At 50.6% G+C, this 26283-nt stretch overlaps 4 protein-coding genes across 48 annotated transcripts in view; 1 reads left to right on the top strand and 3 right to left on the bottom strand.

Annotated features, from left to right (window-relative positions):
- Positions 1-12410, bottom strand: part of LOC126577581 (uncharacterized) — a 56557-nt gene extending 44147 nt beyond the window's left edge. For 4 of the 11 annotated variants that reach the window (XM_050239309.1, XM_050239319.1, XM_050239314.1 and 1 more), the window contains exons 1-2: positions 11032-11269; positions 10096-10950 (exon numbers count right to left, since the gene is read on the bottom strand). The gene's annotated coding sequence lies outside the window, so the exon portion shown is untranslated. The other 7 variants (XM_050239315.1, XM_050239318.1, XM_050239310.1 and 4 more) reach the window with 6 other exon arrangements.
- Positions 12040-19644, top strand: LOC126577583 (coiled-coil domain-containing protein 102A). 2 transcript variants are annotated; one of them, XM_050239320.1, is made up of 6 exons: positions 12040-12337; positions 15279-15389; positions 15766-16824; positions 16899-17173; positions 17543-18368; positions 18600-19644. In XM_050239320.1, exons 1-6 carry the CDS (start codon positions 12236-12238, stop codon positions 18606-18608), a joined length of 2382 nt encoding a protein of 793 aa, XP_050095277.1. In that variant the 5' UTR covers positions 12040-12235; the 3' UTR covers positions 18609-19644. The 2 variants fall into 2 exon arrangements, with proteins under 2 accessions (XP_050095277.1, XP_050095279.1); XM_050239322.1 differs by lacking the exon at positions 17543-18368.
- Positions 12697-13546, bottom strand: LOC126577584 (lysozyme c-1-like). Its single transcript, XM_050239323.1, has 3 exons — positions 13361-13546; positions 13130-13282; positions 12697-13024 (listed from the first exon to the last, which is right to left on the bottom strand). Exons 1-3 carry the CDS (start codon positions 13500-13502, stop codon positions 12888-12890), a joined length of 432 nt encoding a protein of 143 aa, XP_050095280.1. The 5' UTR covers positions 13503-13546; the 3' UTR covers positions 12697-12887.
- LOC126577578 (collagen alpha-1(III) chain) overlaps positions 19636-26283 on the bottom strand; it is a 7816-nt gene continuing 1168 nt past the window's right edge. The window contains exons 2-11 of one of the 34 annotated variants that reach the window (XM_050239287.1): positions 26030-26115; positions 25830-25930; positions 25654-25752; positions 22547-25579; positions 22241-22294; positions 21561-22174; positions 21290-21492; positions 21097-21219; positions 20952-21016; positions 19636-20880 (exon numbers count right to left, since the gene is read on the bottom strand). In XM_050239287.1, the coding sequence (XP_050095244.1) occupies positions 20192-20880; positions 20952-21016; positions 21097-21219; positions 21290-21492; positions 21561-22174; positions 22241-22294; positions 22547-25579; positions 25654-25752; positions 25830-25930; positions 26030-26115 (5067 nt within the window). In that variant the 3' untranslated portion in view covers positions 19636-20191. Of the gene's footprint in view, positions 20881-20951; positions 21017-21096; positions 21220-21289; positions 21493-21560; positions 25580-25653; positions 25753-25829; positions 25931-26029; positions 26116-26283 lie in introns of all 34 variants that reach the window. The other 33 variants (XM_050239289.1, XM_050239291.1, XM_050239277.1 and 30 more) reach the window with 33 other exon arrangements.

Genomic DNA, 26283 nt, shown 5'->3' with positions numbered 1-26283 from the left:
TTTGAACCACAATACGTAATTGCCCGCTCAGTTTTAGGTCATCTGAGGAGCTGGTTAGATAAATTCATCACCAAGGTACAGTGCAATCTGTAGAGCAAGATTGCCTTGTCCTGTATTGTGAACATGGCCACAACTTTCATCGGAGAATGTTGTTAATAACGCTCCAGTTATGAATATACAACAAACTTTGTTTTATACTCCATCAAATCAACAATGAAATATTCATATAACCTAGTGCAGCAAAACTTTGAGCTCTAGCTTCAAGATCAACTCCTCATCTGATCTTCTTCTCCACCCAGGATTCACAATTTGCAACACTATTTCAAGCTCAAGTTTGTAAAAAATAAAAATCGATGAAACTCCTCGTCTGGCACCTCTAAAGCCACCAAAAACATCCACCTTCTACCAGCTACACTTAATCATAGCACGGGGTCCATACACATTACGTCCTTCTCCTGCACTCAACACTCCCCCCCTGCCAGGTCTAGTGAGCCCCCATCATGCACATGTTGCTTGGCTTGCAACGAATGGCAACCACCAGAGCAACCGCAATATACGCCCCACTGCTGCTGCCGTACACCGGGGCCGGGTGTGACGGGCGAGGAGGTCCGGTTTTCACTTTTGCACCTTCGCCGCACCAGCCAGCCGACTGGCTACCAGGCCATGCGGCTTTTTATTGGAAAATTATTTTTAGAAAAACATGAAAAAAACGCTCCTCTGCTCCACCTTTGCCGCCTGACATGCATTGCACATTAACGTGTTGCTCGCTTCCTCGCAAGGAGAGAGAGAGAGAGAGAGAGAGAGAGAGAGAGAGAGAGAAAGAGGCATCACCACCAGGGATACCAGCCCACCCTTTTCAAACCACCACTGTGATCGTCCATTTTGCATCGTCCACACCACACGATATGCACACTCGTCGGATGTCGGATCTAGTAGAGGAGGGAGTTGTAGTAGCGCCATTCATCGTTCCTCCAAAGTGCTCTTCCTCGGCGTCCGCTTCATATGCTTCTGGGAGGCCTCGCTTTCCATATCAAATTGCACCGCTGTGTGCTGTGTTGGCCACACAGACTCCAGGAGACACGAGATTGCCCCTCTTCGTGCAAAACGAAGAAGAAGGTACACCGGGGCATCATCTTGAACTGCCTTTCGCACGCAAGATGCAGTGTCCGTGCCCACAGAGGAGCTTCCGGGTGGTCCACGTGATCCAGCCCCAGTTCCACTAGGAGCTAGTTTTTCACGTTCCACTGCCACTGCACTAAGGCAATAATGGAAGCCGCTCACCCCAGGTAACGCTCACCATTCACGTGTTGCGAAGGTGGTGGCGGTCGGTCAACGGGATGGGGAACTAATCCCCGGGAACAAACCAAGCCGGGATGATGTTGGGTGTCACGTTGTGGTCCAGACTTCTAGAGCTCTGCCCACGGGATCCGGAAAGACAAAACCGGGGAAGAAGGCGAATGAATGAACGCATTACAGTATCGGCAAGACAGGGAGCTTCCACTCTGTTCCAGAATAAGTCGCATTTCTTCGCAGCTTTCTTCCGTTGCTGCTCCATTGCCCTGACATCCAAGTGATGCATATTCAACATAAGCAGAAGCAGCAGCAGCAGCAGCAGCACCAGCGACAGCCAGCTATTACAATAGTAACCGCTATTTGAAGCACAGGAGCTTAACTCTCTCAAGCTTTTCCCCCCTTTGAGACAGCGAGATACCTTCTGTGGCACGATGCGACAACAAACGGGTACTACCACCAAATGGCCATCTGCTACCAATGCTTTCGTGGCATTAGTTATGCTGGATAATCTTGGAGGGAGTTCCCGGTGTTCTGTTTGGCGTACACTCACTGATTGTTAAGCAGTGACCTGCCAGCATCGCCAAACGGCGTAAAAAACTTCAACTTTTGCCACTCGCCTGGCCTGGCCGCCTATAAGTAAACAAAGTGTTCTTATGTCGCTCGGCTCGGTGCGCATTTTGACGGTGGTGTTTTCCTCCCTCATCAGCTTTTTCCACCTTCGCAGCAGCAGTACGTATATTAAAGCCGAGAGAGAGAGAGAGATATTTTTAGAAACTAGCATTCGTACAAAGTGTAACGTCGAACACTTAATTTAGAATCGCGATCAGCAGCAGCAACAGCCGCAGCACTAGCAGTTGGCAACATAGAAAACCATCCGAAAGCTGTGTGTTCCCCTTCGTACGGCAACCGCGATCGGGACACGAGCGACAGGAACAGACCGAAGAATGGAATGGAAACCAACCACCATTTTGACTCGCCCGCCAGGGGAACCATACAAAGGCCCAGCCGGCGTAATTCTAAACTTCGATTCGGCACAACCCCAGGAAGCCCGCCGCCTGAGGTGAGTGAGGGCCCCCGCTAGGCTCAACGCGCGGGCACCCATTTGCCCAGTTCGAAAAATACCATTTCCCACTCTGACAGCTGTCAAATTTAACCCAAATTCCCTTCAAACCGGATGGGTCCCTGGACCCTCCCTGGGCGCCATTCTTGTGAGTTCTTGTGCTTGTCTGGCCTGTCTGGCAAGCTACCACCACAGAAGACACACCGTTTGATAGTGGCCGACACAGCGAATCGTCACCCGATCGATACGCAAAAAAGGTGCACGAAGTAGACTGGCGCTGCATTTCTGTAGCTACCTCAAGTGGCGCCTCTCAAGGGATGGATTTCTAAAAGTATACAAGAAAAACTTGGTTGGAACAGGCTGAACGGACGGTGTCGGTCCGGGTCGTAAGACAATGCTGCACCCCGTGTGCGTGGCCTTGAAAGACGCATACATTATGATCAGAACCAACCGTGTTCTGTTCATTGCTTCTTCATCTTTACAATCGACGTAATGGGATCTTGGTGGCTACTTGGCTTCATATAACTTGACTTGAAAGCAAACTCCTCCCTATCGTCACCACTCGCTCTCGCTCGTCATAAGAATGATTGCCTTTGTTCGGGCCCGTTTATGCTGCGGAAAACTATGCTGCAAAAAGAGAAAGAAACCCAACAAAAAATGGGGAAAAAGAACGGAGAATCTAATAGGCGAAAACGGAAAATGGATCCATTCAAGTAACGATAAAAGAAGCAGAAAAGAAATAAGTGACGACGGAAGTGGCCACCACTGTGGCCGTGGCAGCAGCTGCCACAGAAAAAAAACCCCTTCGGAGCCCATTCAACCATTAACCATTCTCTCTCTCTCTCTCTTTCTCTCTTTGGCAGGAATCGAAAGGAAACCCTATCCCTGCTGCGCTCCGTGGCTTGTTTGGCCTAAAAAAAAGCTAGCCTCCCGGCTCACGGAGTGCACGGAGAGAGGAGAGGAAAGGGATAAAAAGAGGTCACAAAAGAAGGCGCCAGCCAGCGAGGAGCAGCGAGCCTACAGCGCCACAATCTCACCCATCTCTTCTTCGGCGCGCTGGAGGCGACGCGATTCGCGAGGAAATAAAAAAAAACAATCGGTCGCGGCCCCAAGCACTCGCGGACAAGACCCACGGCACGCGCACACAGACAATTCGCGGGGCGCGCATCCGCCAAAAGTAGGCCTCAGAGACTGTGACCCGGCTGGTTGGTTATCGGCTCACTGGAGCAAAGCGCCATAACCGCCAAACAGTGCAACAATCGCAGCAACAACAACAACAACATCCCAGCCGTTCCATTTCTCTCCGGGTGTCTGGGGGTGAAGCTGTGGCGCTGCCGAGGCACGCAGCAGATGCAGAAAGTGGGCCCCCCCCCCTCCGTACTCCCTTTTCTCTGTCCTAAAGTTCGCGACCGCGACCCACCGTGTGACGGATGGTCCGGAACGCAAACGACGCTCGCGTAAAAAGATCGTTTCACTAGCGATATCGACAGACGACAGAGGCGCACAGCGCCGCGCACGGTTTTACCTTTTTTACACGGTCTTCTTTCTTTCTAATCCCAAATGGCAGAGACAGATAGAGGTGGCCCTCTTTTCAGGTGGTGGGTTGAGTTCGAAGTCGAACGAAATGTCGAAAGCGGCGAGAAGCGTACAGAGAAGCGAGAAAATGGAGGCAGTTGCGCCCAAAATGCGCAACGCAACCGGCGGCTAAGAACACTTCCTTTGGCCACGGCGTAAAGTCATTCAACTTCCTTCTCTAAACAACCACCGCTTGGCGGAAAATGGAGAAAATTCGGAAAGTGCTAACGTTGTCCGGGCAATGAACGAACTCAATAAGTTAAGCAGCACCACTCCCGGTCGGTTACGGGGAAACCCAGAAGAATTCAACTACACCGAACAGCCGCCGGAAAAGAATGCTGGGAAATGAAAAGATTGGACAAGCTCTTTCCACTCGTATAGATAACTCGAACTCACTCGCATGAAGACTTCTAGAGCTCGTGAGGAGCGGGCCAACATCATCATCATCATCATACGCACTCACGCATAGGCAATGCACGGCGGTAAAATCCAAAAATTATCGAGTCTCTGGTTATTTATGTTCTTGTTCTCGACCCACTCCCGGCCCGAAGAGGACGGTGGTGCTGGCTGCTTTTGCGAACGTGTATAGTGCCGCGCTCGCTCTCAATCATCCATCGACGAAGCCCTTGGTAAAAAGGTGGAATTACCGGGCTGAACGGTGTACATGAAAGCATCCACGCCCGATTGTTGAGGTTCCGCACCAGCTGGCAGCAGCAGACACACCAACATGGGCGCACGATGGCGAATTCTTGGCAGCAGCAACATCGAGCTTCTGGGAGAATTCGGCGAACAACAGCAAGAAAGGAACGGCGGACAATAAGCTGGCGTGATCCCGCCGTCGCCTGGCGTGTGCGCAGGGAAACGAGAACGAGAAGCATCTCGAGTTAGCATCGATTGGAGGAGCGGGAATTTCGCTAGTTATTGAAACTAGCGGATCAAGAATATTGGGAAAGGTATACGGTGTATTAGCTTCTTTTGAAGCAATATAATTCACATCTGCCGGATCGAATTATTGGAAAGTCGCGGTTGTGAGAGTCAATTGATCTTAGATTCTTTAGAGGATCCCGTGAATAATTTGCTATTTCAACTGTATACAGAAATTACATTGCTGAAAATTCTAGCTTCCCTTTGCCGGCGTCTATTTGTTTTAACATCGAAAATAGTTGAAACAGACGGCATCGAAGATAGTTGAAACAGACAATTCCCCTTTATTAACCAATAGGATTAGGTCAAGATGCAGCTTCCAGTCAGTGAATTTTGTAGCTTCTAGTTAAAATCACTAAAAGTTTATTTAAAATACTAGGTTAACAATATCGCAGCGATCAAAATATCCCAAGACGTCTCTCCTTGAGTTGCCATTGCGATAGAAAAACGAAAACCTTAGATCAACAACAACACTTAGCCAAGGCTAAGGTCGAAGAGGCAAACGAGAGAGTTTATCAATAAAATCTTCATCAAACCACACAACAACACACCCCACGGCTCATTGGAAGGTTGGATAAAAATGGAAAAAAGGTCTTATATCGCATGAACGAACGAACGGACATGACCGTGAACGAACGAACGAACCGATCGCTCACAAGATTACACACTCCAGCGGAAACGGTTTAATATAAGAGAATCAGTAACGAAAACCAAAAGAAAAAAAAAAACAACCCTCGAAGCAAGAAACCTTGTTCCAGGATGTATAAAGGCAACGGTGCGGTGCGTGTGGTGCTCGCTCGCGATCTTGCGCCCGGTCGGATGCGATTTCTCTTTTCTCCAGCCATAAAATAAAAAAACAAACCCGAAACCCACACCTCTCGGAGAGGATGTCGTTAGTCTATATACAATGATGACGTTGTTTCTTGCTTGATACCCTATTCCGGCATCCTATCGCTCCTCTCTGCCCTATGTTCTTGCCCGTTGGCGACCGACCTTTCTCCTTAGCCGGCCACCACATTTGCCCGATATCCAAAAATGTAAATTAAGAAGGAGGATATCCTGCCGATAAACCCGCCGCCGGAGAAGACCCACGGAGGAATTAAGAAGAAGGACCGTTACTGTGCCTCCGGTACACCTCGCGGCACGCACTGCTGGTTGTGATTCGGTGTGTGTGCCTTGGCGAAATTGATAAAAGATAAGCTGGAGCATAAATATTTGATTTGACGTAATCAAAAAGCAATTCATCAAATCACACTGGGCGCGCGTTAAGAGCTGGGACGCGCTCAGATGGAAGACGAAGCTTCTTTGGCGGATCTGTGCGCAATTTGGGTTTGTGAGATTGATATTCAGTCTAATGAATTCAGCGAGCAGCATTCGTCGAAAGGAAATTCTTGGACATTAAAACCTAATCCCCAACATTACCTGCTCAAAGGATGGGCGCAGGTGCGCACATAAATCTTTCGATGTGTCGATATTTTTTGATCAGAAAGACACGTCACTTTGAAGGGAAATTCTTTTGCTTTTCAAAGCACAATGATAGGCATGAATTTCAACACAATTAGATCGCATTTTATGCATTCAAAGCAGTACTTTGCTGCAGGTGATCAGCAAATGTAAAGGACGCCTTCTATCGTCACAGTTATCAGACTTTAAACCCTTTTTTGCGACGATAGCGGCTTCTTATATGCTGTAATATCAGCGCAGCCATGTCCTTGTGCTTAATGCGTTCTTTTATTCACTAATTTGTATTATCTAACGATGATTCACAAGATAACAAGGACAACGATAACGAGGAGACTGATATATTAAATATAACAACAACAAAATGGAAGGAGTAACAAATTTATAAACTGTGTCCTTCAAGTTGAAACGAATCGGTTTTTATTAAAAAAAAACAAAATCTCAACATCTTGGAAAAACATTAATTCACAAAAATTCAAACGTAATGATTCAACAAACGTAATTCAACTAGAAGTCTTCATGAGAGTGAGTTCGTGTTGTCTATACGAGTGGAAAGAGCTTGTCCAATCTTTTCATTTCCCAGCATTCTTTTCCGGCGGCTGTTCGGTGTAGTTAAATTATCTCCCAAATGGACCCATATGAACTCATTACGCCCTTCTTTTCGCGATCACCTTCTAGCAGAAATCGGACGGATGCACACAACATGTTGTAACCGAAGGAATTCGAAGGAAATAGCGTCCACCGCAACGGGACGACGGCCTTCCTCTTTCCCGTAACGCCCGGCTCGCCCCCCGGTCAAAAGATGTTCTACGTGATCACCGTCGCCTTACGGCGCCGCTTCGTGATGTTTACGTGAACGTGATCGTGGTCGAAAGCAGCGCGGACTACGACGGTTTTCTGGCTGTCCGTTCGCGCGAGGGCTATTTTGGTCATTTCTGTTCTTCAAATGGCGGGCGAGCTGGCGAGCCAAACGGACCCCGGGGCCACCAAACGACGGCCCAATGATGCGATGATGATGATGATGATGACGGTGATGATGATGATGTTGGACGCGGCCGGTTGGCTAGCTGGCCGCCGCAGACGTGTTAAATCCGTCCGAAAGGTAATCAGGAGCACATCAGAAACGGACCAGCGAAGGAATATAGAATTTCAAGCAGCACGATACCGTCGTGTCCGCCGAGAGGATTCGAAGTGTCATTTCACGTTTGGAAGAAAGGATAGACCATGTAACTATCATGTTTCCATCTTCGATACAGCTTGGCAAATGGCTTATTACGCCGTCTCGCTATCAAGCAACACACTGGAAGAAGCAGCAACTCAGGATTAGAATGCCGGCTTCCGACAAAGGATAATGGTCGCACTGGTCCTGCAATCGCACGCATGTATTAGTGAGAGAGAGAGAGCGAGCGGGTGTGTTATCATCACCACTACATCGTCAATTCGACGCTACGTCCAACGCAATACATTTGCGATCGGAAAATTTCATTCAAAACCAGGCTCGATCTAAACTCCAAAGGCGTGCTCCGCTCTCTTTGCCTCTCTGTGGATCCGGTGAGGACTAGAGGACACACTCACACTCAAGCGGAGGTCGCGCGAGCATCCAAAACATTGAGCGAGCCCCAGAACCACCACCCACCACCTACATTTAGGGGATGCGGGGGAGTCCCGGTTTTCCCCGGCAGAGCGAACACGCACACCATCACATCGACACTAGGACGAAAGGAAAACCTCGTCAAAGGTCAACAGCATTATCCCAGCAACACCTACCAACACAACCTCGTACGGACACCGACACATCGATAAAAGACCACCCCCATCCAAGGATGTTGGGTGTGTTATCAAGCTCGCTGGAGAGTTTTCCTTTTTTTTTCCTCTTTATCCGGTCGCTTGACTTTTCCTCTCGAACAGGGAGTGAAAGCCGTGGCCACAACAAAACGCACACCAGCGCAAACTCGCGCCCCCGGATGCTAGTGCGCCCCGGGAGGGAGAGGGTTCGCTTTCCAGCATAATCATTTTCACAGATCCGTTGATAAAGAGAGAAAAAGAGAGATAGACCCCGGGAGAGAGAGAGAAGGACACCAGTAAGAGGATGAATCAATCCTTGCCGACCATGAACGATGATGATGATGATGATGATGATGCTGTGTGCGCTGCTGGATGCATGAATGAATCGCGCGCAAGAATGAGAACCGGTGGCTCCTATTCTGGTGCTCTTGCTCTGGTGGTCGACGAACCTGTGACACTGCGATGCCCCCGCCTCTGGGTGGAAGGGGAGGCTCTTCTACTCTGCTCTGCTGATTGCAATTAGACGAGGCAGTGAAGCGCAACGAGGTCTAAAAGGAAAACCCCTTTTTCCTCGAGATCTTTCCCTTCGGCATGGGAGCTCGGCCGACGGATTAGAAATAATGGTCCCCTCAAGAAGGTCACCTCTAAAAGGTGCTTCTCGCGTTTACAGGAACAGAATTACCTTTTTAAAGAGGTGATTTGTTATCAAATATGAAAGTTATTACACGAGCTTACTATACAGACCAAAAGATACGCAATACGATTGGGCACACCCAGCGGTTCCATATGGAAACCAGATATCATCACTTTGTGGCGAGGGCGGAATCGAAGGACATGGGCAACAAGCAGTGCCGCGTTGGCAACAGCCGCCACCACAGATATTTGCACGTGAAATTGCGCATCACCGTCGTCACATTAATCTGTCCATGGTGTTTTTGCTGCTGCATGATTGATGGCGGAACACGCGGCCGCACACATACACGCGACTATATCACACAATGCGGTTCGCGGTCACCGTAAGACACTCGCGCATACAGAATGTGCATTTGGAAGTTCAATAGCTTTTTTTCTTTTGGTTACATGATGGTGCATTTGATGGTGACACCATTGCTGGTCAGCGAAGGGAGGGCCGGTGATAATACCGGTACAAACCAGACTGTGACTCGGACCTTTGGACAACGCAGATTCTGTTGCCCCCAGCCGGTAGCCGGTTTCCTTGAGAGGTTAATGATGAGTTTTATGTGATTGAAGAAAGAGAAACCAACCACCGCCAGCAGCAACAGCAGCAACAACAGCACCGCAGGGTCATACGATTGGTTGATTGATTCGAAATCGAATCCAATTATCAAACCGAGACATCTGATTAGGAGGGAGCGACGACGATAGCGGCGGCCGTGCAATCAGGGAGGAACGGACGGACCGTCCGGCGTTATGAAACCGTCCTGCTCACGGCCGTCACTGCCGTCATGGCTGGTCTTCACACATACAACGCGAGCTGCGTACTCGCGGCGCGTAGGTGAATTGGAGGCGCCATTCCCACCCCCACGCGCTCTCTCTCTCTCTCTCCCTCCCCTCGAAAACATTCCCAAACTCATCATCATGCATGCCCTCCCCCATTCAAACGCACCACCACCAGAGCGTTCTGTGATGAGGAGGGCGATGAGATGATGAGGTGCGCTATGCGTGCGTTTTGTGGCAGATGAGAGGGGCCCATCACAACCTCCTCCCTCTGTTGCGCGCTTTTGCTCGCACCGGTGGCCACTGGCAACCATTTTGCTTCGGTGCGCGAGCTTCCACACCATCATCATCGTCGTTGGCCACGAATGAATGCTGGTGTGTTGTCGGTCGAAGTAACCATCGTAAAAAGCAGGGAGGAAGAATACCACGGTACACACCAGACCAAACCCTACCGGCGGTTCGTTCGTTTGAAAACTGCAAAAATCGGAATCGAAATTACATCGGACACAATCCGCGGCGGGCGGGGGACGACCACTTACTCGCTCTCTTGTCTCCGTCGATTATTCGGCCTGCCTGCTTCTCCGCACGTACGCACGCACCAGGTGTGTGCGAGTGTGCTGTTTGGTGGTTGGTTCGGAGACGGGTTTTTTTGTTGCGGTGAGATCACGAACGTTGCCACTGAGATGGATTCCGTGATCGCGTCGACCTTTGTTTGGCGACGACGCTACCACCGCTTTTCATTGGGACCTCAGGAGAGGCAGCAGGCTTCACTTCAATGATTTAGAGCTTCTTCGGAGCGATGGCCACAGAGGACCGGGACACTTTGGCCTAGCAGCGGACACACTATTCACAACCAAACTCGCACGCACGCTCGCACGCACGCACGTACGCACAAACACAAAGGCTGCTTGGACCTCACGCACAACGCGCGTCACGCGTCGACATCGCCGTCGTGAATGATTTTCTCTTTCGCAGGAGACGGAGAAAGCGTTACCACGCGGCACCACCGATTCTCACTTGGAGGGCAAAGAAGGATCACCCCGGACCCCGGAGACACCCGGATTCTTGACGGATTTCACTCGCTCGCTTCAGCTAATTGCAGGAAGATGATATTGCCACAGCACAACGCCGCCACCCAACGACGACAATTGCCACCATTTTGTGTTGGCACCGCACGCACCACCACCAGCCGCGCGCGCTCGAGATCGGGGGATTTTGTGAAAACCTGACTCTGGCTGTTACTGGAAAAACAACAACGAAGTATTCCCCCAACTCCTCCGGCCGCGGTTCACTTTCGCTTTACGTTTAATTCGATTTTTTCACCATTTTTTTTTACACACACACTTCACTTCACTAGCACTCTATCTCGCTCACTCACTCGCTCTCTTTTCTACCTAAATGCATAGCCAACAATATAAAAAAAAACAACATACCAGAGCTCAGTAACCTTCTTCATCCTGCGACAACCTTCTAACCGGTCCTTGGAGCACGGAGAGGAAGAAGAAGAGGCACGGCCCGTTGTTTGCACTCACGCATCCTGTGCGCTATCGCCCCCTTTTTGCTGGCCTTATGGTGCGCAAATTTCAACGCGGAAATCCCCACACGGCCGCCTCGTGTGCTTTGTGATTTTGTGCAGGACCGAAAATCAGGCGACTCGAGGGCTCCCTTTCCCCCCCGGGGGCCAAGGATGCTCGTGATTCGATTCGTGATCAATCAAAACAAAAATCTTCACTTTTGTACCAGCAGCAAACTCCACGCACCTTCACGCATCGATTCTCGGAAAAGTTTTGAGTCTTTTTTTGTTAACTGCCACAGCTAAACCCAGCCATCGCCCGTTTGACGTTTGTAACGTCAACCAAGTGGTGTCAATTAAACAGGTGACAGGAGGTGGAAATTTGTGACATTCGCGTATGATGTTTCGGTTTGGTTGGAGGTGCTGTTTTCGGTTTGAGAAGTACGAAATACGAGAGTTAAAGTTCTTGGAAAAAAAATGCGGAGTGGCTGGCTGGCCACACGTCCGATGTTTCGTGGATCCCTCCATTCTGCCGGGACATAAATTGCCACCACTTAAGCACATTCCTCACGCTGCGAAACGGGAAATATTGAAATCTATTTGAGCTTACCGTAACCCCTTTGTCCAAATTATGGGGATGTCGGCCAATATAGAATTTTAATTAACTATTTTCTAACGATACATAATTACTTTTCAGATTAGCAAACCCAAAGAACAGCTGATCTGTTGATAGTGTCCCAGGGTATTGTAACCGATCTCTAGAAATTATGCTACGGCTACGATTTGTTTTTCGCGAATACATTACAGTGTTGATCAGGGGACAGGCAAAGTTCCATGAATTTCGGATTTCCCATGATTATCCTAATTTTCCCCTATAGAGACCCCAAAAAAGGTAACTTCTTGGATTTCCTCGCTTTGCCCGCAAGTGGCCAGAGGGGTCGCTGTCAGAGCTGTCAAATCGCAAATAAAAATGGACGTCGTTGTTGTGTTGTTTTCCGTAAATGCAGGGACGAAAATGGAAAATCCATAAAACCGAGAGCAGAATGTAAAACGAGACGTGCGTGATTCCAACCGATCAAACAAAGCAAAGCGCTAGGTGGACGCTGGGCGGACTCTGAACGAATCATCCCCCCGCAACTTGGTGCGCCGAGGAAACCGGCCTCAGCATGTCGCAAAGTGCCCCGAGACGCCACCCACCCAGCGGGGGAAACGCCGATGTTGGCAGCATGTCGGCCAAGTTTGTTGACACGGAATGGGAGGCACGGGAGGTAAGTGAGCGGGGGAGGGCAGGAGAGGGGTCAGGGACAACAGCTCGGACTTACCTTCCGGAGAGTAGTCCTCCGTTGCTGCACTACTACTTCCGGCCGAACGGCATCGCCTACCGCTGGAATCGGTTGTCGATTCCGGAGAACAATCTTCCACGCTCGTGGTCGTTGCACAGAACAGATTCACGAGCGCTCTCAACCAACCTAACATCCGTCGCTAGAGACACCGCTCAACGGGCCACTAAGGCAGAACTGACTGCGACGCAGCTAGAACAAGAATTGGCATTCGTTTGCATCGGTTTTGATTCTTTCAGCAGCAGCAGCAGCGGTGGCAATTAAAAGTCAGGTGGACATCGACGACGTCATATTACTACAATAAAATTGTTATTATTTGCGTGGAAGACCGTGCCCCACCACCACCAGCTGGCTACCGGGGCCAAGGGGCGGACAGAACCTTTTATCGAAAGCGAATCCCGACGTTGGCGTTGATGCATCGAGGACTTGGTCGGTGGTGACGATTGACAGACGATGTGTCCTCCTCCGCACCATTCTCTTAGAAGCACTCGGTCACACTCGGGAGCGTCTTTCCCTTGCAGTGATTCAGCCAACCGTACCACGCGTTGAAACCATGCCTGCGGTGCACTAGCTGGGCGCACTTGATGTCATCCGTGATATCGTCGTTGATCAAGCCTGTCGTTGTAACGGAATGCCAAACCACGAATCAAGCACAACCGTTCGTCCACCCGTGAGCCGGCTTCACCGGCAGGTTCAAGGGCACAGGGCGTGTATACTTACTTTTGCAGGCGATTTTGCAATCGTTGGTACCGTAGCCCGAGTCACACCAGTACTTATTGTTGATTTGAAACAATCCGTAATCAGTGGATCCGTTTTTGTTTTTGTTCGTTGCCGTGCTACTGAATGCGCTTTCATGCTGCACCAGACAGATCCCTACAAACGAAACAGAGTACTAGATTAAGAACTATGCTAGGAGAACCTCTGTCTCTCTCTTCGAAAGGGAACACTTACAATCCGGAACTGCACTTTTGGCGATACCTTTGTCCACCAGGATCTTGGCCAGCTCACATTTGCCGAACGTCTTTCCACTAACGACGGTGGCACTGCCAAGAATGGCGCAGATGGCAAAAGCGGCAAGTACTAGCACTTTCATGATGCTGCGTTTAGTTGGATGAACTGGACTGATTGTACGCTAGGAGTTGAGATCTTCCTTTTATACCACGACTCCACTGACTTCCCTCCAGAACTATGCACCGAGCAGCTCCTACTTGGTCATAAATACGGTACACGCTCATTTATGGGGTGGTCAATCTTTCACACTTTACATATTCTTGCTTATCTGGTCATTTCTCTCTGCAAATATACCTTATCAGCAAGGTCCCCTTTTCGTCTTCTTTTTGGCACTCTAATTCCTACACGATTGGAGTGAAATGAAGTCGAAATGTTGGACAGTTTTAAGACAATATTTAAAAACTGAGTGAATTTACAAAGATATTTTGAACTAGGATACATTTATGAATATAAATATTGTCATTGAGATCTAAAATGATTCCAAAAATAAGAGCTATTACCAACGAACTGGTCAACTCAGTGATTGAAGACTTTATTAATGCTTTTATTTATTAAAATAAAACCATGCTTTACATAATAATGTTCCTAATGTGCAAAGGGTCACTACTAGACAAAAACAGCGCAGATTATCAGACGGGCTCGGAAAGGTACAAGAAGAAGCCGCTTTATTCTTCCACTTTCCGGAGATTCGGCTCGAGACGGTCATTTACATTGCAGCAAAAGTTTATTTATTTATTAACGTCTTATGTTTGCACGAAAGTAACATAACCGCTCCCACTGTGCCCTGAAATGGGAGGAAACCTCACGAACCACCGATAACGCCCAGAAGATCTCTTGCATCTTTGTTGTTGTCGCCGCCATCGTCGTTGGCGTCGGGGATTCACCGGAAGCATCCGGGGATTTTTGCCGGCATTTATTTCGGTCCCTCCAAACGACTCCGCCTGGGCAATGCTCTGTTCTGCTCTACGTGCCCATTGTACTGGCATGTAATGGCGGTAAAAAATGTTTCAAAAACATTCACTAACTGTCGGCAGTACCTTCTCCTGGCACTTGTTGTTCCATGCCACCCATGCGGTGAACTTGTGGGGCTTGTAGATGAGCTTGATGCATTTCAAATTGTTCGCAATATCATCATCCAGCAGCGCTGTTGGGGAGTAGGAGGAAGTTTTCAAAAATGCAAGACCGCCAGCACATGGACTATTAAAAATGTACGATCACTTACATTTGCAAGTGATTTTACAATCATTGGTGGCCGTACGAAGCATCGCACCAGTACCGGTTATTAATCTGGAACAACCCGTAATCGATGGTGCCCGCCGGTTGTGATTGGTAGCCGACGCGTTGAAGCCACTTTTGTTCTGTACCAAGCACATCCCTACGATTGAAGATAACGAATGTTAGCTAGCAAAGTGTGGTTGTGCGGCCAACGAAGCTACGTTCTTACAATCACGAAGCTGCTGTCGTGAAAATCCGTTCCTTGCGGTACACTTTCGCATGGGACACACAAAAGAAAAAAATACAAAGAGCAGCACAGTCAGCAGCGTATAGGTTCTTGATGATGGTGCTAGGGTGCTTTCCTATATCAACTCGATCTTATTAGCACAAAAAATACGTTATGAAAGTCATAAAACATCTGTTTGGGATGGAAATTTCCATTAATTGCATTAATTCAAGGACTCGCCTAAAGCGAGCTTCAAATTGCACACACATTGACCCCTCTATTAGCCATCAGATCGGTGTTATTGTAAATATTTGCTTCCTTATCATCGCCATATTGCTACATTCTCGTGCCTGTTGAAACGTTTGTTGTGCCAAACAATTAATAATGCATTTCGCATCCGATGCTCTCTATTTGCAGTCACAACGGCAGCGGGAACTGGAAGAGGCGCGTGCACGAGCCGCGCAGATGGAGAAAACGATGAAATGGTGGTCCGACTGTACGGCAAATTGGCGCGAAAAATGGAGTAAGGTAAGTGCCGAGTGAATACGAACGAACGGCTGCATATTATATGGTGTCCTGTGCTGCCAGGAATTCCTCCCAACGGGCAGCACGACGACTATTAAATCAATATTTTCCTTACCTTGAACTCGGTGCTGCAGTCAGTTTAAATGTTAGATCATGCATGATGGGCATTGGGGGTTCGCTGGATACTCAGTTCTTTGTAAATAAGTCGCTCAACCAGAAGTCTATTGCATTCTTAGTGCAGTGTTCACAATGCGTAATTGCTTTGCAGAAATGCTCCAGGAGCTGGAAAGGAACACAACAAGTGTCCTTTCAGCTGTGGAGGTAGAGAGAGAGGCGAGCACTTGTAGCATCAATAATAGTATTTGCTACTCCCTTGCAGGTCCGCACCGAGCGCAACAAGGCACGGGAAGAGGCGAAACAACTGCGCAGCAATCTGGAGGCCGCCATCAAGGAATCCAACTCGTACAAGCGCGAAAAGTGTGAACTCGAGATGCAGATCACGCAGCTGAAGAAGGAAATGGAAAAGGTGCACACGCTCATGATGAAACACGCCGGTCGATTCAACAAGGCCAGCCTGGATGCTGGCGATGAAGCGGATGCACGCGATGCACGTGGTGATAACAACTGCTCACCGGACATCTCCTCCGACGGGCTGAAGAACGTGAACAGTGAGGATGGGCTGGTGACGAAGCTTGAGCCGAATCTGCCGGATGATGAGGGCACAGGTGGCGTCCGTCCATCCCATGGTGGTACGGCACCATCGTCCCTATTGCCACCCGATGCTAGCGTTGCCGATCTCGACATCGAAGAGTACATTCTGCAAGGTGGCGCCATGCCGAAACATTCCGTCGAGTTTCGTGACAAGAACGAACAGCTGGCAGAGGAGCGTCGGCTCATCCAGCAGCTATCAAAGGACGATCACGACGAGGAGTATCTACTGCAGAAGATCTCGATGCTACAGCTACGCCTCGAGGATGCCCAGAAAACAGTGCAGATTGAGCGAGAGGAACGAACGGCCGTTCAGCGCAACCTCGAGAAGGCGCGCCACGATATGCAGGAGATGCGTGACAAGTGTGAGGAGTTGCGCTCGGCCAAACAAGATGCGGTGCGTGAGTTGCTCACGCTTCAGGAGCAGCACCGAGTGGAGATGCGCATCACGCACAACTCGCTACAGGAGGAAATAGCGGCCCGGGAAACGCTGGAGCGACGATTGTGCGAACTGCGCACCGAGCTGGAACGATTGCAGGCAGAAAATGCGGCCGAATGGGGTAAACGGGAGCGGCTCGAGACGGAAAAGCTCAACATGGAGCGTGAAACGAAGAAACTGCGCGCCGAGTGCCAAGATCTGCAGGAGCGACTCGAACGCAAGGGCCGCCCATTGGTCAACAGTGATGTGGAGCTGCGATCTTTGCAGCAGGAACTGTTAGATAAAAATAAGGTAAGGAGAGCACATAAAGTGTGCTGTCTCCCTCCGGAAAATGACAACCTCACCTTCGCCTTGATCTTTTGTAGGAACTGAGTGATCTACGGCATTCGCATAGCAAAATGAAAAAGATGCTCTCGGAAGCCAACACCGAGCTGGGGCATGCGGTGCGCCGGGCCGAGCAATACGAAACCGAGGTGAAACGGTTGCGGTCACGCGTAGAGGAACTAAAGCACGAACTGGCCGGTGCGGAAGATGAACTGGATGCGGCCTGTAATCATGTGCGCCGTCTGCAGCGCACAAACGAAGAGCTTAGTGGCCAAACTGAGGGCCTGCAGGTGCAGATACAACATTTGCAAACAAGGTGAGCATGAGTTAACATTCGAACGGTCGCGGAACCATTCTTACGCGTTAGACTTAGGCCTTCCTGTGGACATTGGTTTCGGTTTCGGCATTGTTTTTCCATTTACCGCACACATTTACTCTGTTGTCTTCATGTCATGTGGCACATCCGCGCATCCTTGCCGTTTGAGCGTTGCCGCTTGCTTGTCTACTTCCTTCCTTCCTTTCTTCCGTCACGAGTGGAGTGAACGAAATAGCTTTCTCTACACCTTTCATTCTGTATTCTTATGTTCTAATCCGGTGGTGGCCACAAAACCGTGTATGCAACCCACTAACCAACCCAACAACCATCCTGCTTACGCGTCACTAACATCCCTGCCCCGCGGCGCAGCAATGGTAGCCCCAAGCAGCACGACATTGGCAACTACAAAGCAACGAATCGCTCCAATTACACCGCGAACGTGAGCTACAAACCGAACATTAACGACCTGAAGCAACTGTTTGACAACTCATCCCGTGGCGGTGCTGGTGCTGGTGGTAGTGGTGGTGGACCTTCTTCAAAGCATCAACCATCAAGCAGCATCGGTGGTCAGATACCGTCCTACATTCCACTATCATCCGGTTCGTACTACGATGCCAAACCAAGCTACATCGATCACGATGCACCGTCGCCACCGTCTCTCAACAACAACAAATACGAATTCGAACGAGCCAAGCAGAAATTTGACAACATAACACGGGCCGCGGCTGCTGCCTCTACTACTGCCAGTGGTGGTGGTGGTGGTGGTGGTGCTGCTGCTGGTCACAAATCACGCTCTTCCGCCGGTGTTTCGGCAGCGAAGCAGCAGCATCACAGTTCGAGTAGCTCCGCCATTCCGAAGCGCTACGATCAGAATGTGTTCCCCGGAACTGGTGGTGGTGGTGGTGGTAGTTCCGGTCCTGGTTCTATCGGCTTAGGAAGCGAGTCGAGAAATATTCGGCATATGGGCGGAATGATTGCTGATGATATGCCACCGACAAAGAGCCACGGGCACGACCAGCAGCTGATGTACGATGGAAACTGTTCCTCGTACGACCAGTCACCTGCTACGGGGGCACCGGGAGCTCCGGTTCATCAAGCAGGTCGGGAGTCACGTAACAGCGCTCACAAGCCAATGAACATTGGCAAGTTGAACGATGTCAATCTGGACGGGTTAAAGGTATCGGAGGATGATGAAGTAAGTATTGGCTGGCAGATGCCAGCAGCAGTAGCTACACGAGGCGGTGAAGCCCTACGTCCATAGTGCTACCGTCTGCCTTGCTTACCTAAATTGTGTGTTTTAGTATTTAATGCTTGCTGTTTAGTCGTAAGGCATGATAGATAGGCATTGGTGTCGTTCTGTTTGTATCCATTAATCTATTAAACATTGCTCTAATTACAAAACACGCCTTTCGATTTGCCATTCCAGACTCCGTAGCTACGGCTCAACCAATCTCCTCTCAGCCAATGATGATATCAGCGATAACGAGTGATAGATCAACGAAGCTACAACAGCGAAAACGGCAGGAAGGTATTCTCGTCATCCCCCCCTTACCTTGGGGCCAAAACAAAACCGAGCGTATTCGCTCCATTACGTGGATGTTGCTCTCTCACTTACTCAAAATGCGATAATCATACTCATCAGTAGACTGCACGAACAACTCGAACTTAACTCTCTAGCATCTTAGTGCGTGCACTATTTATGATATCTACTTTCTACCATAAATAGATAGAGCGAGAGATAAGGAGACTAGTAGCACTACGTTGCATTAAGCACCAGTCAGCAGCTGTAGTAGCGGAGTATTAAAAGTATTAATTGAAACAACAGGATTCCTCGCCTCAAACACGGGCGTACCGGTGTATCGGCGCCTCAACTGGGTGAGGGTCGCTGGTTATGGTACTTGAGATTAATAACCCCTCCCCACGATGGGGTTCTAGCCATCAGCGAACATAAAAGTACAAGCAACTGGATGCTCAATGTTTGTCATTCCTCCTCCAGCGCATGTCCTTCGTGCGTGCGAAACTGAAAAGTATTTCTTTGATCGGTCCGATTTACCTTTATACCGTCGTTTCTACTTAACTCTACCACCATCATTGTTAGCGCCTGACAGCATTTACTTACCATACTTCTTTCTCGGTACCAAAAACGGAAACAAAAGTGGACACCGGCATTCGCACATTCGATGTGTCCTCCAAAAGTAATTGGTGTTGATATTTTGGCAGAGTTTAAATTGGTCTGGTTAGAAATGAAGGCAACGGCGCAGAGCTGGCACTCATTAGTGGTTTACTCAATGTGTTTAGACACACAGTATAGGCACAGTTTAATGCATCTTTGGCTAGAGCATACGAGAGAAGCGATGAATGAAGCGTTCGTTCCGTACCGTGTAGTGTGTGTTAAACATTTATTCGGCTGGTACTTTAATAAAGGAAATATCCTATTCTTTGTGTAAGCTCTGTATCCGCAATGATCGGTAGTTTGTGTACTGACTGTTTGTTTTTTTTTTTCAATGGAAGTTATCCGAACTATTAGGAAAATCGAAAATGATCTCAGACAGAATCTACATCGATTGACTCTGGTCGCTGAAGATTTTTTGCACCGAAAGAACCGATCGAGATACACGGGATCTTGGCCACTAACCAAGCTAGATGTTTTGTCGTGTAACACATTTTATTTCCCTCCTTTTTAATGTCGGTATTCCCGACGGGGGCAGGCTTTGCTTTTCAATAAGTCCAGCTAATGTTAGTGCAATTCAGTGATCACCGGTCAATCGGACAAGAGAAGGGTCCATGCAGTGCAGGCATCGTATTTGAAATTTGCTATTAAGTAACGGATCGTAAAGACTCTGTAATTGTAGTCCTGGAGAACAACCCCGTACACTCTGTCTACTACGATCTTTCAGCACAAAAACCCCGGTTTCTCATCGTGGCAGTGTTAACATTGAGTAGCTTACATGCGATTTTTGTAATCTTACACACTAGAGCGCTTATGCAGTACGCAAAAGATGAGTCACTTCCGGACGCTCAACACTTTCCGTTCGCCGGTGGCTTCGGCCGACAAATTTTACTTCGACCGTTCTCGCCGTACACGATGTTACAGGAGAACGTAAAGTAGCCGCAGGTGGACGATTTGGTGTAGTACGTTGACTCGTAGTTCTTTCCCGGTATGGCCGGCACCTTGCTGTTTTCGTCGATACCCGTCACCTGCTTCGTGACCGAAATGTAGCTATCGGGCTGTTCGCCTTTCCGAGGACCGCTGGTCGGCTCGGTGGGTGCTCCCTCGACGATGTCGGCCGGTGTGTCCTGCTTGGTCGGCAAGAAGCGTGTACTGTAGCGTGCCGTGGTCGTGGGCAATCCACCACCGTTCCGTTCAGTCGTCACGGCGTGTACCGTCGATCGACCGTTCTGTGTTTGCACGAGCCGGAAATTTTCACCATGCGGCACGATCGCCGTTTGTCTCTGCGTTGGTCCGGCCTGGGTGAATACTCGACCGTTACCGTTGGTTCGGACGGTCACCGTAGTTGGTTCGGTGACGATATGGGTAACTGTCGTCGGGGGTTTGGATTCATCGGTTGGAGTGCCGCCCGATCGGACGCTTGCCGTCGTATCGTAATCTTCGTCGTAATCATCCTCATCATCGTCGATATCGGCATAGTCGTCTTCCGTAATCGTATCAGGAGTCGTGCTGACGAAGGTCACTGGTGGAAGTGGTACTGATAAAGACAAAGGACGACATTAGCGTGACAAGGACTTGGATACATTTGGTCACCTCAGAGGCACTTACCAGCGCTTTGCTGTTGTCGTGTAGTCATACCGTTGGCGTCAACCGATTCCTTGCGAACTGTCGTGCTGCGTATGGAAGCATCAAGAGGACATATTGGTGTTCACTTAGATTATCGAATTCACTGCTACATCTCGTGTTTTCTTACCCGGTCGTTTTTCCAAACAATCCGATCGAATGGAATAGATTTTTGCTCTTCTCGCGGTAATTGTGAACCTGCTCCTTGGTACCCGATGCCGCCTGGGCTGCACCGTGATAGGCAATGCCGAACCTTTGGGCAGAAAGGACATTACGAACGATTGAAGTACCGGAAAGCGTCGAGGTATATGAATTGTACTCACTTGAAGTTACCGCTGATCTGCGATTGACTCTGTCCGGAGTGTGCTCCCGATTGGGCAGACGCTTGACCTCCTCCATTGAAAATGTTAGCCTGGTTCGCTACTGCTTCGCCCTGTGGCCGGAATCCAATCTGAGCTTGCGATGACGTCTGACCGGGGCCGCTTGACTGAGCATCAGCCAGTCCACCCTTCTCGTTGGCCACAACCTGCACAGGCGAATGGATTTCTTGTTAGTAAGTCCGCCGCCGGTCGATGGATGCTTTTTTCTACTAACCTCGGATTGGCTTTCGTGTCCCAAGCCTCCGCTCTGTGATGTAGCCGAAGTACCTCCGGTTTTTGAGTCGACCTGCACCGCCGACTGTGACTTTCCAACGCCTCCCGTACCTTGAGCAGTGCTCAGCGCACCCTCCTTACCACCGGAAACCTGAGCCTGTGCTGCACGATCGCTATCGCTTGTCTGAGCACTGGCACTGAACGATCCCGTGCCTGTGTACGTACCGGAAACCTGCGTCTGAGCTGTGCCACCATTTTTCCTTCCCTGAGCGGATGCCATGACCTCTCCATCCTTAACTGAGGACTCGGCTTGCGAGAAAGAATCGTCCTCCTCTTCGGGTAACTGAATCGTTTGAGGAGGTAGTCCACCGCCACCAATACCTTGTCCACCAGGATACTGATCGATCGCTGTACCGCTAACGCCGAAACCTCCGACAACTCCGGGATATTGCTGACCGTTATTACCATCCGTTGGATAAAGACCGGTTCCTCCTGAAGGGTATTGTCCAACTCCTGTGCCGCCTGGATATTGTCCAGCTCCTGTGCCGCCTGGATATTGTCCTGCACCGCCGGTTCCTGCTGTAGCACCTGGATACTGTCCAGCTCCAGTACCACCTGGATATTGTCCTGCGCCACCGGTTCCTCCCGCTACTCCTGGATACTGTCCAGCTCCAGTAACACCTGGATATTGTCCAGCTCCTGTGCCGCCTGGATATTGTCCAGCTCCTGTGCCGCCTGGATATTGTCCAGCTCCTGTACCGCCTGGATATTGTCCTGCTCCGCCGGTTCCTGCTGTAGCACCTGGATATTGTCCAGCTCCTGTACCACTTGGATATTGTCCAGCTCCTGTGCCGCCTGGATAATGTCCTGCTCCACCGGTTCCTGCTGTAGCACCTGGATACTGACCAGCTCCAGTACCACCTGGATATTGTCCTACGCCACCGGTTCCTCCAGCTCCACCCGGATATTGTCCAGCTCCTGTTCCACCTGGATATTGTCCAGCTCCTGTGCCGCCTGGATATTGTCCAGCTCCTGTGCCGCCTGGATATTGTCCTGCTCCGCCGGTTCCTGCTGTAGCACCTGGATATTGTCCAGCTCCTGTGCCGCCTGGATACTGTCCAGCTCCACCGGTTCCTGCTGTAGCACCTGGATACTGTCCAGCTCCAGTAACACCTGGATATTGTCCTGCGCCACCGGTTCCTCCCGCTACTCCTGGATACTGTCCAGCTCCTGTTCCACCTGGATATTGTCCAGCTCCTGTGCCGCCTGGATATTGTCCAGCTCCTGTGCCGCCTGGATATTGTCCTGCTCCGCCGGTTCCTGCTGTAACACCTGGATATTGTCCAGCTCCTGTGCCGCCTGGATACTGTCCAGCTCCTGTACCACCTGGATATTGTCCTGCGCCACCGGTTCCTCCCGCTCCACCTGGATATTGTCCAGCTCCTGTTCCACCTGGATATTGTCCAGCTCCTGTGCCGCCTGGATATTGTCCAGCTACTGTACCGCCTGGATATTGTCCAGCTCCTGTGCCGCCTGGATACTGTCCAGCTCCAGTACCACCTGGATATTTTCCTGCTCCGCCGGTTCCTCCTGTAGCACCTGGATATTGTCCAGTTCCAACCCCTCCAGGATATTGTCCGCCGCCTGCTCCAGTGCCGCCTGGATGCTGACCACTTCCGGGGCCGCCTGGATACTGACCAGGTGCAGTTCCGCTTCCTGTTCCAGATCCTACTCCTCCAGGAAATTGGCTTGTCCCTCCCGGGTATTGTCCTGCCCCAACGCCACCGGATCCCGGATACTGGCCAGTACCAACACCGTGTCCTCCGGAATGATGTGCTGGATATTGTCCCGTACCAGTGCCAGTGCCTACACCACCAGGATGAACACCGCTTCCTCCTGGAAGTTGACCTGTGCCAGGCCCTATACCACCAGTACCTGCACTTCCTACTTGACCACTACCTTGATGATGTCCACCTCCACCACTGACGCCACCAGGGTATTGTCCGATACCGCCTGGATATGTGTGTTGGCCCGCTCCAACTCCAGCTCCTGGTCCGGACTGCTGACCAGGATGAATTACTGACTGAGGACCGCCGAAACCGCCATGAGTTGGGAGATGATGTACAGTTTGCTGAGCGCCTCCTGTTCCAACAAGAACCGTTAGTCCACCTGGATGGGCATACACCGTCTGTTTCGGAGGTCCATGGCTATCTGGTGGTCCAGGAATAATTTTCACCGGACCGTGCCCATCCAGCCGACTATCGGACCCAATTACCGTTTGTTTGGAGTGGCCAGTGCCAACCAGCACTGTTAAACCTCCGGTAGGGTTGACCACCGTATGATCATGGCCTGGTAAAGTGACAGTATGTGGACCGTGGTAAATTCCTTGAGCATCGGGCAGTGGCGGTCCAATAAGATGTGGCTGAGGGCCATAACCGCCTGATCCATGACCACCGATTGGTCGACCATGCGCATCAACACCAGAAACTCCGGTTCCCGGTCCTCCAATTGGTCTTCCATACGCATCTAACCCATGGCCACCTGTGCCTGGGCCACCATGTCCTGGTACTCCTTCTCCCACTGTCCCGATTCCTGGTCCTCCAGGGCCCAAAGGTCGCCCGTAAGCATCTACACCACCAGCACCGTGTCCAACCGGAGTTCCCTGTCCACCGGTACCAGCTCCGCCGATCGGCCTTCGGTGGGAGTCAACTGGAGGACCTCTTGCATCGTGGCCATTCGTTCCTTGACCTCCAATGGGTCTTCCAAAAGCATCTACACCACCACCAGTACCTGTACCTGACGTTCCTGGCCCACCGGCACCGGTTCCTCCAATAGGCCGGCCATGCGCATCAACTCCAGGGCCTCCAGCTGGTCTTCCTCGGCCATCTACACCTGGGCCTCCTGTGCCAGCGCCACCAGTACCAGGCCCACCAACTCCTCCTGTCCCTGGGCCTCCAATAGGTCTTCCATAAGCGTCAACTCCAGGGCCACCGGACGGTCTTCCTTGACCATCGACACCTCCAGTTCCTGGGCCTCCAATAGGTCGCCCATAAGCGTCAACTCCAGGGCCACCGGACGGTCTTCCTTGACCATCGACACCTCCAGTTCCTGGGCCTCCAATAGGTCGCCCATAAGCGTCAACTCCAGGGCCACCGGACGGTCTTCCTTGACCATCGACACCTCCAGTTCCTGGGCCTCCAATAGGTCTTCCATAAGCATCCACACCAGGGCCACCAGACGGTCGTCCTTGACCATCGACACCTCCAGTTCCTGGGCCTCCAATCGGTCTTCCATAAGCATCCACACCACCACCAGTGCCTGTACCGGGCGTGCCCGGCCCGTCAATACCTGTTCCACCGATAGGTCTTCCATGGGCGTCAACTCCAGGACTTCCAGCTGGTCTTCCTCGGCCATCTACACCTGGGCCTCCAGTGCCAGAGCCTCCAGAACCGGGGCCTCCAATGGGACGTCCATACGCGTCAACTCCAGGGCCACCGGATGGTCGTCCTTGACCATCGACACCTCCAGCTCCCGTCCCTCCAATCGGTCGTCCATGTGCATCCACGCCAGGTATACCGCCTGTTCCTGGGCCTCTCGATGGTCTCCCACCATGCCCTCCGGAGATTGGCCTTCCGTAAGCATCAACTAATGGTCCTCCCGTCCCGGGAATCCCTGTTCCACCGGTTGGTCTACCATGCGCATCAACGCCTGGTCCACCAGCTCCTCCAGGACCACCAATTGGCCTACCGTAGGCATCCAGTCCTCCATGGCCGATTGGGCGGCCAGGGGCATCCACTGCACCGCCATCTGTACCAGGACCTCCCAACGGTCTACCATGCGCATCGTAGCCGGGTATATGCACACCACCGGGACCACCGATGGGTCGTCCGTAGGCATCGGTACCTCCAACTCCGGAACCACCCGGTCGTCCATTGGTATCTGTTCCGTATGCTTCTGGCAGCCGCAGTTTATCACCAGGCCTTTGTCCGTCTGGAACTTTCAGAGGATCTGGTCTAGATTCTGGGGAGTAAATGGAGTCAATATGCAATCACACGCCACGGTCAACACGCTGATGCAACTTCACTCATACGCACCATACACATAGCTACCTCCACCATCGACCGAACCGTAGCAGGAAGTGCAATCCCCTCCAAGGGATTGACTCTGAGCTTGGCCCATTCCATTGGTACCGGCTGGAAGTGAAGAGATTCAAGAAAACACGATGCACCATTGTCTCCTCATCAGAAAAGCAGAAACAATTACTCCTTACCGACTACGGCTCTAGAGCTGTGCTGTGTCGCCTCAGCCTCTGCCTTGCCATCCTGGCTGTCACCAAAGTTTAGGTACTGCGACTGAGTTTGTCCCCGGAATCTGTTTGGAGAGAACACACAGTTTGGCACTGTTCTACCGATTGGCGCAAGACAAGAACAAGGCAGAGAGTAAACAGCTACAGTTTACAGTAATACATACGATCCCCGTAAGTTTCCATTCCGTTTAGTCCGGTCCAAGGGCCTACTGTCTACGTCGGAAGATTCTACTGCATCGGGCTCATGTTTCTAGACACCAAGATGATTTCATAGCGGATTAATAAATGGACCATTTATCTTTACGGCAAGCAGCACTCAATCTCATTTAGCGCCATTTCTAACGGTTAATAATACCAATCGTCCTGATGTGCGTAAATCCACTCCCCGCCTTAATCCTGATTACGATTATGCTCTATT

Source organism: Anopheles aquasalis, chromosome 3, assembly GCF_943734665.1.
Source record: "Anopheles aquasalis chromosome 3, idAnoAquaMG_Q_19, whole genome shotgun sequence".
In the NCBI taxonomy this organism is placed as follows: domain Eukaryota; kingdom Metazoa; phylum Arthropoda; class Insecta; order Diptera; family Culicidae; genus Anopheles; species Anopheles aquasalis.
Note: the sequence above shows the minus strand (reverse complement) of the source record. Positions and strands in the feature narration are given on the sequence as shown.

What these genes read in the sequence shown, in the direction of transcription:
- LOC126577583 (XM_050239320.1), top strand. Translation starts at nt 12,236, where the DNA reads ATGTCGCAAAGTGCCCCGAGACGCCACCCACCCAGCGGGGGAAACGCC. An exon ending in CGGAATGGGAGGCACGGGAG is followed by an intron (nt 12,338 to 15,278) that starts GTAAGTGAGCGG and finishes CTCTATTTGCAG; the next exon opens with TCACAACGGCAGCGGGAACT. An exon ending in GGCGCGAAAAATGGAGTAAG is followed by an intron (nt 15,390 to 15,765) that starts GTAAGTGCCGAG and finishes ACTCCCTTGCAG; the next exon opens with GTCCGCACCGAGCGCAACAA.
- LOC126577584 (XM_050239323.1), bottom strand. Translation starts at nt 13,502, where the DNA reads ATGAAAGTGCTAGTACTTGCCGCTTTTGCCATCTGCGCCATTCTTGGC. An exon ending in CAAAAGTGCAGTTCCGGATT is followed by an intron (nt 13,283 to 13,360) that starts GTAAGTGTTCCC and finishes TTTCGTTTGTAG; the next exon opens with GGATCTGTCTGGTGCAGCAT. An exon ending in TTGCAAAATCGCCTGCAAAA is followed by an intron (nt 13,025 to 13,129) that starts GTAAGTATACAC and finishes TTACAACGACAG; the next exon opens with GCTTGATCAACGACGATATC.